The sequence below is a fragment of the Falco naumanni genome, chromosome 2 (genome assembly GCF_017639655.2).
Source record: "Falco naumanni isolate bFalNau1 chromosome 2, bFalNau1.pat, whole genome shotgun sequence".
In the NCBI taxonomy this organism is placed as follows: Eukaryota; Metazoa; Chordata; class Aves; order Falconiformes; family Falconidae; genus Falco; species Falco naumanni.
The window spans coordinates 122,043,883-122,055,619 of NC_054055.1; the positions used below are offsets into that span (position 1 = coordinate 122,043,883).

At 41.9% G+C, this 11,737-nt stretch overlaps 1 protein-coding gene and 1 long non-coding RNA gene across 7 annotated transcripts in view; one reads left to right on the plus strand and one right to left on the minus strand.

Annotated features, from left to right (window-relative positions):
- IMPG2 (interphotoreceptor matrix proteoglycan 2) overlaps positions 1–5,574 on the plus strand; it is a 63,588-nt gene extending 58,014 nt beyond the window's left edge. For 3 of the 5 annotated variants that reach the window (XM_040583166.1, XM_040583167.1, XM_040583168.1), the window contains exons 17-20: positions 960–1,148; positions 1,335–1,533; positions 2,426–2,505; positions 3,406–5,574. In XM_040583166.1, coding sequence (XP_040439100.1) covers positions 960–1,148; positions 1,335–1,533; positions 2,426–2,505; positions 3,406–3,418 — 481 coding nt within the window. In that variant the 3' untranslated portion in view covers positions 3,419–5,574. Of the gene's footprint in view, positions 1–959; positions 1,149–1,334; positions 1,534–2,425 lie in introns of all 5 variants that reach the window. The other 2 variants (XR_005826254.1, XM_040583169.1) reach the window with 2 other exon arrangements.
- Positions 992–9,350, minus strand: LOC121083148. Of its 2 annotated transcripts, XR_005826256.1 has the most exons (4): positions 9,276–9,350; positions 9,050–9,157; positions 6,763–6,894; positions 992–1,104 (listed from the first exon to the last, which is right to left on the minus strand). It is a non-coding gene; the product is annotated as an uncharacterized LOC121083148 (long non-coding RNA). The 2 variants fall into 2 exon arrangements; XR_005826255.1 differs by lacking the exon at positions 9,276–9,350 and having other exon boundaries at positions 9,050–9,253.
- Between the last annotated feature and the right edge of the window lie 2,387 nt (positions 9,351–11,737).

The window sequence follows — 11,737 nt, forward strand, 5'->3', positions numbered from 1 at the left end:
GAGAGGAGAATGATTATCATTCACATTATGCTGCTGCTGTATGGAAGTTCCAATATTAACATTACTTTTCCTTGTCTGTATCAGAAATGAGACAGCAACATATTTATTTAATAGAATATAAACATCAGGAAATAAAACTAACCAGGAAAAATGGTAGTTATGGAACATACTCAGTTGTTCCAATAACCTTCATTGACCTTTAGGGCCAGAATTTATCTCCAGAGGTCTTTTCAAGTAGCAAAGTGTTAGATAATGTCATAAAGTTAGTTTAAACATACTTAGTTTAAACACCCTCCAGTTTTAGCATATCACAAGCTACTCTAAATTGCATAAACCACAGGCTTTTTCCATCACAAATGCGTTATCCTTTTATTGTTTTACCTATCTTCACTCAATTCAGTAATTGGGATTGTTCAGTGTGGAGAAGAGAAGGGTGGGGAGACCTTATTGCAGCCTTGCAATCCTTGAAGGGGGATTATAAGAAAGATGGGGACCGACTTTTCAGCAGGGCCTGTTGTGGTAGGACAAGGGGGAATGGTTTGAAATAAAAAGAGGGTAGATTCAGACCAGATACAAGGAAGAAATTGTTTACTGTGAGAGTGGTGAGGCACCAGAGCGGGCTGCCCAGAGCAGCTGTGGGTGCCCCGTCCCTGGCAGGGCTCAAGGCCAGGCTGGACGGGGCTGGGAGCAGCCGGGGCTGGGGGAAGGGGTCTCTGCCCCTCACAGGAGGAGGAGGAAGGGGTTGGGACTAGATTACCTTTAAAGGTCCCTTCCAACTTTCTGGATGATTCTGTACCAAAAAGGCAGTTCACAATAATAATAGAAAGTTGGTGCTTGAACATGCAAAAGTATTTACTGAGGTGACTTAACTGAGGCCACGTCGTGACAGGAGGTCAGATACATTCACATTAACAAAACCTTTTGCTGCTGTTAAATTTCCCTGTGTTTCTTGGTTGCAGGTGTCGCGTGGGAGAGAACTGGTGGTACAGAGGGGAGCACTGTGAAGAATACGTGTCTGAGCCACTGGTGGTCGGTATTGCAATTGCTTCTGTGGCAGGATTCCTTCTTGTGGCTTCTGCTGTCATCTTCTTCTTGGCCAGGACCCTTCGAGACCAGTACACAAAGAGTGACACAGAGGACTCACAGGGGTAAGTGACACCATCTGATATTTTAACACACATCTGCTACAATAATGATCATTTGTTGTAAGTCTTGTATCATGCAGCTGACAAGCAACAGAATGTACAGGCACCTTCAAACGTCAGGCTTCCTTAACCTGTCTGCTGCCCTTCCAGGCTGCAGGGAAGCTCACAGTGTGTTTATTGCTCCCTCAGGCAGGGTGACAGCCTCTCGTCCATTGAGAACGCAGTTAAATACAACCCCATGTATGAAAGCGATACAACTGGCTACAGCCATTATTACCGGAGATACCCTCAGCTAACCTCCTACAGTTCTACCAGTGCAGAGACATCCACAGACTACAGCAGTGAAGAGATCAGGCACATTTATGAAAACAGTGAGCTTACTAAGGAGGTAAATGACCTTGTTTTCATAGTGGCATGGAAAAGATCGTGTAAACAGTAAGCTTATTCCACATTTGCAACCTGAAAGCTGGGCCCAGTCTTTCCCCACTTTCAGCTCTAGATGAACAAGTTGCAACTATGGCTGCTGCAACTACTTAGGAGAAGAGAGAGAGGATTTCTTTCCCTGCTTGCAGTTAGGTACAGAGAAAGGAACTGAGTGTGTTCTGGCCTCTAATGATTTTCACATGATAAAGGAGCGAACTGCTTAAGTAACTTCACGGGAGTTGAGGAGGATCACGCTATGGCTCGACGCAGCCTTTAGCTTTTAATGCCAACTACCTTATTTAAGAGCAGTTCTACAGTGAAAACTTGTTGCATCTAGGCCTTTTTTTCCTTTTTTTTTTTTTTTTTTTTTTGAAGTTTAGATGTTTCCATAACCTGCAAGTTAGATCATATCCTTCTCCTCTCTTCCTGTATACACAGTACCCAGGGTTTACTCTAGAAGGCTAAAGAGAAAGGATTTACATCCAGGAACTAACCACAGACCCTTAAGCAACTGTGCGAGATGTGAATCCAGCCTGTAGCCGGGCTTGTAGGGAAAGTATCTATGAGAGATAAAATGGTTTTGTTAAAGCCTGTTGAAATGCCACACTCTGTCCAAACCCTGGTTTTGCTTTAAAGGTATTGCTGGATTCCAATGAAGTGCTTCACTTCAAAAGGGAATAAAATAAAATAAAAAAAGGCATGAAGAAGAATTTTAGCATTGGAGTGCACAGTTTCAAGCTCTACTCCTTGAAATAGCAAAGCATAGGAGTTTTTATTTTCCAAAACCCAGAAATCAGTTCTTTCAGTAGTATTCTAATTTCTACTTTGTACTTACAATTGTATTTCTTGTATTCTAGGAAATTCAGGACAGAATTCGAATTATAGAGCTCTACGCTAAAGACCGTCAGTTTGCAGAGTTTGTTAGGCAGCATCAAGTGTGAGTGAAATATTTTGTCTGGATAACTAACTCCTTTGATGTTTTCTCATGTGGCCTTTACTACATTACTGTAGTTTTTATATAAAGGGTCTAAAAATGCTGGGACAGTAGAAGTTAAGATTTCAACATTATTTCTGAAGAGGTTCAACTCTTTTAAAGTACTTAGAATTGTCAATGTCAAAAGTAGATAGCCCCAGAAGGTATGCTAAAAGCAGTGAAGGGGAATCTCAAAGTTAGTGGGTGTCAGAGAAGCACTGACATCAATTCAGGTCCTTAAAAGTACAGATAGAAACTTTGTAACTCTTCTAGTTTAGTTACTGTTGCCTACTGTCCTATTTAAAATAGAAATTTAAAAAGTGTGTTAGTTTATCTTGAGTTCTCAAGACTCGCCAACTAACAGAAAACCAACAGGTCACTAGTACAGTCCTGTCCAGTACTTTGGGCACCTACCATAAAAGAAAGCTTACAATTCCCAACAATTAAATCAAGCTGAGCCATGTCCTTTGATAAAGCTAATGATGAAAATGGCCATCAAGGAATTAATCATTAGCATGCACACTCTTCTGGACTATATTCTCACTGTAGCAAGTAGCAAATTACAGCTAGCTGTGTTAGATTGAAAGATACTGTAGTTACAATTCCTTGTGATCCCATTAAATATAGCAACAGTAGCAAAAACCTTGTGTTCCAAGATCATCAACTATACTTTTATTTTAATTAAACATAACAGCAGTTCACATTTTTCCATGTCAGTTGTTGATTCAAGATTCGCATCTTGAAAAGGATCAGCATCTGAATTTTCCACAGCTGGAAAACAGTAAGGGCTGTCTCATATAATTCTTGAGTCCGTCGTCTGAAAAAGACTAACTTAAATCATTGCTTCTCTGTTTTTCATTTCAGGAAGCTGCTTTAAGCAAAAAAGAAATCCGTAGAATGCATGTGGGAGATAAAGACTACCTTGCTGCCATAGCAATGGGCTCAGACGTAACTGCGAAGTTACTTATAGTCTTAACACTGCATGGATGGATACAGATGTTTTCTAAATGAATGGCTAAAATGTACAGATGTCTGTTTATCTCAATTACTTCTGGCTTTTCTGTGTCAAGTGACATTTTTAAGAGGTGATCACAAGTGGCAAAGGTTATGAAAGTTCATTTTTCTTTAACTCTGAAATGGATAGTGAAAGTTTGTATACAAAACCAAAAAATCTCCTCAGGTAAGAGAAGAATCATGCACAACAAAAATAAAATGCATGTTTAAAATCCATGTCTGGCATTTATCCCCTCACTGGAGGCTACTGTAGCGATTTCACAGGTGTAAACCACTAGTGGAAGGAAATACTTGGTTTGCAAGCAAATGATCTGTAGGGGATAACTACCGTGCTAGAATTGTTAGCATTATTTTAAAGCATTCCCATTGTAAACACTAACGTGACCTCTCTGAAAAAACTTTTCTTTGGTGCAGCTGCCTGATGTACATTCTGTCACCTGGCAGTAGCAAAGATAAGACAGCCCTGAGCCTGCAGGCCTCCTAAGGGCCCCCCTAAGCATCCCTGCCGCCCGTCAGTGCCCCTGTGGGGCACCCCTCCTGCAGGACAGTACCCCCTTTTTGAAGCCAGGATGGCTGGTTCTCCAGCTGCTCCTGGCAGACACAGAAGCTGTCTGGGGCACAGAAGGGCTTCCACCACACAAATGTTCTGTGAAACTTAAGTGATGAACGTTGACTTTTTTTTTGTATGTAGACAATTTGTTTGGTATTTTTAAAGTTAATGTGCATTATATAGTTGTTGTGTATTTCCCTACCAGCTTATTTTCATAATGGATTTAATTGTTGAAATAGAAAGATGAGTAGTTTAATGATGAAATACTACAATGGCATTTGTGCCCATCCTTTTTAAAAGTATTAGTGTTTACTCAGTGTTGAATTCAGCCATCTAATATTTGAGTTTTCTCTACTGAACTGGGCAAACAGCCTGCCACGAGCCCTGTTTCAAAATCAGGCTGTGGCACTGAAGTGCATGCATATTTGGTAGATGGCAGCACTTTCCTACAGGGAAGGGAAAAAATGAGATTATTCTCGGCTTAGTGGAAGTCAGTGTAGGACTTAAACAGAAGTCAGCCTGTAGCTATTTAAAATAGCTGAACTGAGATGGGGACCTCCATGGTATAGAAATGGAGTTTTATTGTCAAGTTATGCAGAGCGTTCTGACTACATGTTGTGCTGGGGCTCTGTTTGGTCACCTGGTACCTCTCCTGACACGGCTGTCAGGTTAGGGCGCTAGCAGCCTCACATTAGCTTCTGCTACCGAATAAGGCCAAGTTATTTGTTCTACAAAGCCCGTAGTTCTTGGCCCACATGTGCCAACAGCCACCCGATACTTTTCAGAGTTAAGTGACAGTGAGAGCTATTTACTTGTCTGTCAGCGGTTTAGCTATAGCAGGTGAATATTTCAGTACAGCTGTGTGTCCTGGAGGACCTCACTGGATCACTTGTGTAGTATCTTCTTGCCTTAAGTGGCAGGGAATGGGTATCAGAGCCACACATCTGTCAAAAAAATGCATACATAAACCACTGTAAGCTCAAATAATGCAAGCCAGCAGGAAGTAGTATGGTGCTGCTGACCATCACTGTGACCAGATGTTATGAGACAGAGTTCTGCTGGGTGACCTGAGGGCTCTCAGAGCAGCTGGTCCAAGGTTGCTGAGGCGCACAGCCTGTTCTCTCCTGCCCCTGCGACAGCACGGCTGAGCCACCCTGGAACGCCAGGGCCTGTGATCATGCACAGTGTCGAGGAGCACTGGTCTCAGGGTAGGCACCGGCGTGTGACCTGCTCCTGTGCAGCTGGGCTGCCAGCCTGGGGAGCTGTGGTGCTGTTCTGCTCAGCACAGCAGAGGGTGGTGGCTGGGATCAGGCACGTTTTGAAGGTATTCGAGTATCTGCTGTCTTGATTACACTGAGTATGAGGCATTTCAGTGTATATACAGTGCATCTTTTCTTTGTGTGTGTGTGTATACATGTGAACATAATCGTATCTTATTTTCACTACAATAAAAAACTATTTCCAAAATATTTTTTCTATAAAATTTATGTAGAAACTATGAGTTTGAAATGCAGAAGGTATCTTAGTCATGATGATTTGTGCATGTAGGATGGCAAGTTTGTTGGGTCTTTTTTAAACAGAGTAAGGTAAGCTGTTAAACTCCTTTGCTAACAAAAGTGCCAGATGTGGTTCATTATCACTTGCAAGGTCATATTCTGAAAATTCATACTGGGAAGCACATAACTGAGTGCTTTGCTTTCGGTTAAGCTCTTTGCCCATTTTGAAGACATTTCAGCTCTAATCAAGGAGTCGAAACATGTTACTTAAGTGATCTTGAAGCCTTAAACCCACAACCAAACACTCACTCCCTTCAAACTTCTTTAGATAAACTACTTGGTGTGCTATAAGATGCATCATCAAGAAAGACTAAATGAACCTACTTTCTTTTATACTTTCCCAATCCAAGGCAGACACAAAAAACTCTAATACCCTAACAACAAAAAACCAAAACCAAACAAGCTCTGTGTACAAATTTACCAGGACTTGTTATCAGTTAACATGCAGTTTCTCACTTGCTAGAATTAGAAAGTGCAGATTTGAATGACTTGGCTTAATTCATGGACATGGACAAAAGCAATTATTGTTTACTGAGCACTGACGGGTCTATCAGCTTCTGTGGCCTCCTCAAGGCTTGAAACAGAAGAAAATGACACCCTGCAGGACACTGGCTGCCCTTGTGTACAGCAACCCATGCCAGACCACAGTGCCACGTACTGCAAAAACCACTGGGTGCAAGTTCTGCCTATACCATTTCTGGGGTCTCTCATAGCTTTCCCTTTTACACCTCAAGGCACCAGTCCACAGGGGCAGAATTCTACCATGGCTGGAAATTCAGGCAGAGAACAAGCATTCTGAGCTGCATTTCAGGAACTGTGTGCTTGCCTTTCATTTGGTAGCTTTTTAGCAAAGGACAGAGCCTTACTCAGCTACTCCGTATCTTTTGGTTACGGTCTGGCCTGTGGCTTCATGTACTGCTGGGTAACAATTTGGTCCCAGAAAAGAGATTTCTTCATGACCTTAGAGACAGCTGAAACAATTATTTTCTCCCAAAACAAGGAAGCATGAATAAAGTTTAGATTAAGAACTTAAGAGCTTAATGGCTAAAATGGAAAAAGTTTTAACAATCAAGACTTTCTAACTCATGTTCCTCATCAGACCTGCTGGAATTAGTCCTTGTTGTGAAAGCTGCAAAAGGAGTATGACAGGACTCAGCACTCTTCCACGTGGACTCTGTGGACAGCAGGCACGCTAAAGTACTAGAGCTCCCTCACAGGGACAGTCATCTCATCCTGTTAAAATACAAAGCAAAGTTATTCACCAATATCAATTTGTCTGTCTGTAAGCACTGTAGGATACAGACTGACTTTGTACAGCATAGGAAATAATGATGGGGCGTTGTTACTATTTAAATATTAGTAGAAAGCACAGAGGAATTTCATGGCGCTTTGTTTACTTGAAGTGTACTGTAACACCAGCAGCATTTGTGTCGTATCTTTCCACTACTTAAAGCATCTGTTCACAAACTGGATCATGTAGTATATAACATCCATCCATGCACTTTGGTTTCTCAACTAAAAAAAAATCCCAAAGCTCTTTCTGAGCCAGGAAAGAAATTTTTTTCATGTGTCAGTCCAAGTGGGAAGGTTTTGTTTTTGCCACATTCAACACTAGCTGGCTCTCCTACTCCATATATTAATGGCCCCCAGGAATTTTAGTTGAGTTCCTGTCCTCCTGGACTCTCGCCCGTGCTGTTTTCACCCTCCTTGCTGGGTCACCCACTGTACTTAGCAGTGGGAAATACACTCGCAGCAGGCAGCTCTGCTTGGAGGATGACAGCATGTTGCAGGACTAAAACAACAGCTTGCCTGAGGTGCTACAGCCGTTCAGAAGGAGCCAGCTGAACACCACTTCCAAACCTATGCTTTTAGTTTTCCTGTGTTTCCAATTCAACATAAAACCACATTTTGACTCTTATTTGTTTCAGGATGAAAAATACCCTTAGCGCTGGAATTTTGTGGGATGCATGCCATTTTTTTTCCCCAATCTATTCTACTGTTAGCATGTCTAAGGACTATGATTCTGTGTTAAATACATGAGTTGGAGTAAACTGCCTTTTATAAAGGTACCCCCCCTTGTTTATACAACCAAAACAACAAAAAATTCTATCTGTCTTGGATTATCGGAGGTTGAAATGTTATTCAAAAGTCTCATATTAAACACAAGTTAGAGTCAGTGTTAACTGGAGTTGCGATTGCATCTCCACAGCTGATTACCAGATGGGGAAACTATGCCTTTCTGGAAGGGATGACGTAGCTTGAACAGAAATGAAAGCAGCAACAATAATGGATAAGGCCATACATCAAAACTTTTTGCAATAACAGGGGCATGTGGCTAGAGAAAAAGAGGGCAAGGGAAGAGGCAGAGTCTCAGCAGTGAGCATACAAGCAATCCCAAGAGTGAAAGACCTCCATCTACTCACAGGAGACAGCTACAAGGAAATTCACTCAGCTCTACCTAAAGAGGATTACACAGCGATTACATGATCTCTTGTCCCAGAAAGGGAGTGGGATGCAAAAGCACTTCTAGCAGCAGTGCAGGGCTTGAGTCTCCTAGTGTGACCTACAGGTAACTGCTGGCTGAGGTTCACTGTTCACAGTTCCAGTCATCTGCTCAGTAAGGGAGGGGCTGTTGTTCCCGTCCCTGATTTCAGATGGGAAGATCAGAGGGGGTCTGATCCACAAAAATGCTTTATGCAGTTCTCCAGTAAACCAGAGACCACTGCACAGCTTGCACAGCTTTGTTTTGTTGTTTTTTTTGGTGTGGTGTGGTTTTTTTGCTGGGTTGTTTTTTTGGTTTTTTTTGGTCATCTTTTGTTATTTCTTATTTAAAGCTTTGATTTGAAAAAACCCAATCAAAACAACCAATCACAAAAAAATAATCAAAAAAACTTCCCACACTTACTTTTTAAGGGTTTGCTTTCTACCTGCTCCCCTGAGGCACGGACGGAAACCCACAGCCATGGTGGGAAGGCAGTGTGGTTCTACAGAGCTCCTCTGTAAGGAGTTCTCACTTTGCCCTTCTCCCTGCCACACCAGCATTTACAATGTCAGCTCACCATACTTCCTTTAATAGCATCAAACCAACCAACAACCCCTCACTGAAATACCCTCCCGAGGCTTGCAGTGAACATGACTGGGAGCCTCATACCTGCAAAGATTGACCTTCCAAGAGTCAAATCTTTTGCATTATGCACACAGCTCCCGATGGGACACATCATGTCTAATGCAACACCAAATACACCAAGCTAACAGAAAGAATCAGTGGGTAGACAACTTAAAAGAGTATGGTTGATGGCAAGTGTTCTGGGGCCATCTCTCAGCACATGACATGACTCCACTGACATTTTTCAAAGGGCAAAGCACAAAGTAAGAGCTTTGCACTTACCTGCCAAGAAAAAAGGAAACGGAAGCTGCTGGTAAGGCGTGTGAAGCAGAGAACCAGCCCACGGTTTGCAGGCAGCACAAACCAGTCTCCAAAAAGGGATCATTTAGCCTGGAAAGAAGGAAGAAAGTCATGTTAGGAGCAACAAAGTAAATCAACAGGTTTTTTAGGGATTTTTTCTATATAAGGAAGAGGAGAAACACCCCATGATCAGTATAGTTTGATATACATTCAAGTCAATAAGCTGCTCCTGCTTAAGTATCCTTAATGTGGCTTTGCAGAGGGGAAGGCAGAACTCCGACTGTTCCGGCCAGTCAGGCAACCTGCCACTGCCACATCCAGAGATAAGCAGGGAGGAAGGATTAAGTACAGCATATGTATGTAGCAAAGGAGGTTAACTGGAAAATTTTACTTCTGAAATATTAGCAAGGGGTATGTGTAACCAAGTGTAGCTGAGGTTCTGCAGCTTCACTGCTCAGCACCCATTTGAGAAGTGTCTTGTATCAAGTACCCTCAGTTGTCTGTGAACAAACTTATAAAACATCAACCGTTCCTCTCCAGATGGAGCACCGCACAGTATCCCATGTCATGATATAAAAACCTGATTAGCTGTGATGACCATTATGTTCTATAAACATAAAACAAAACTTCCCACTGTTTAATTATTAATGTGCAAAAAGCAGATAATTTTATAACGTGAAAAACTTGAGCTGGAAATCATGGAGAAAAAAAACGCAAGAAACCCCAGCAAAAATAGGAGAGCTATTCAGCCCTTTAGTACAGAAAACCAAAGATGTGAGTTCTTCAACCCCTGCACAAATCTCTCATGAACATCTTTAAAACCAGCTCTAGTTAATTAAGCCTCCTGACATATGATGGCAAAATGGCCATGCACGGTCCCCATTCTGCTCTGGGAAATGGGAAGCCTCAAATCTCACAAAGATTGGTCAGCAAAGGGATGAAATACTAGTTTTTACTTCCTTTTTTTTTTTTTTTTTAACCAGATTTGAAAACCAGAAGCATTTATCCAGTTTTAATGTCAGACCATGCAATAACCCACATGCAATTCATTCTGAAAAACAGACTTGGTACAGCAAAATACCATTAGTTACTCTTTGATAGGATTTTCTAAGCTCATCAGCTGTCTTACACAGCTAGAGTTATTTGATCATTTCAGGACTTGTGCTGATCTACACCATGCTTGCCTCAAAACTTTGCCACTCTGAGCTTTGCTCCCTCTAGTTCGTGCAAACAGTATCCAAGGGCTTCAGCTTGAAGGGCCTAATTAGAACTTAGTTCAAATCAAAGAAGCATCCAACCCAGCCCACTAGCAACAGCAATAACTGCTCTACATCTGTGTCAACTGGATCCCACTTCAGGATGCTTTGAGGGTGGGAAGAAGGGAAGAAAAATGGACAAAGGACAAAGCTTGGCTGCTGTCTGGGTCAGCAACAAGTCAGAAACAAAAGTCTAAGTGAAACTGTAGCAATAGGAAGCAGTCCTGTCCAGCTCTGATTTTAAAGGCGCTTACTAAGGGTAGGATAAAGGACAGATGTATGTTCACAATAGGAGAAAGGAGCAGAATTTCTTGAACTTTGGAGGAAGCCTGGAGGGACATTTTCACTGCAGGACATGAGACACTCTAGGAAATACTCACTTCAGCTCTGTGTCTGTTTGGTATGTGCACTGAAACATCTGCTCTTTTTTCCATACACACAGCATGGTAAAACCGCAGTTAAAAAAATCTAACCTCTGAAATGAACTATGAAATGAACTAGAGCCAAGGCAAAGAATACCTTCAAACTGGGGGAGGAAGGGCTGAGGGGAAGAGCACTCCAGTGTCTTTCTAGTGCCAAAACTCACAATTTGAAATCTCTCTACCTTTCCACATTTTTTCCATGAATATATAAAGAAAAAGCAAACTTTCAGGGGTTTTTTTCCTCCCACAACATAGGCTGTCGTTCCTTAACTTCCCAAACAAACTTTTCTATTTTTATTATCTCTTATCCATAATTACTGCATACTCAAGACACCTGCCCCCAAACTCCAATCCTTCATGCCACTATGGCAAAATTTTATTTGTAGCAGCTTCCAGACAGTGCTCCAACTCTAAATTTCCTTTGTTCAGAGGCTGAGAACAGGATGTCCTCCTATCAATCCAGTCATGTCTTCACTTTCCATCTTTCTGTAAAAAAATATTTTAAGAGCTTTTTCCAAAGCAGGTGTCACGGGTTTTGTTTTTAAAATCAAAATGCAGAAGAGCATCTCACTAAGATACAGGATTGTTTTGGTAACTATTTAAGATGCCAGATGTATATTCATTCCAATTCAAGGGCATGGCTGTCAGCCTGCACTTCTATACCTGTTGATGTGGGCCAGAGATACTACACTTTCTCCACTTTTTATGGTACTAAAAGGTGACCAAGCAGCCATGTCTGGAGTCTCATTCTCCATCCCAAAAAGCAAGAAGAGATGTATCAGCCTACTCTACAGTTACAAGGTTTCTGGTTGACTCCAGCTGAGTAAATCTCATTTGCAGCTGCCTTCAAAATACCATATGGACATCTGTGGTTCTCCTGAGCATCAGCAAGAAAGCCAAAAGCAACCACAGCCTGCCAAGCAACTGTCAGCTCAGTAAAGCTGCCATATAATATGTGGACCACAAACAGTCAACATCACACTAAAAGGGAA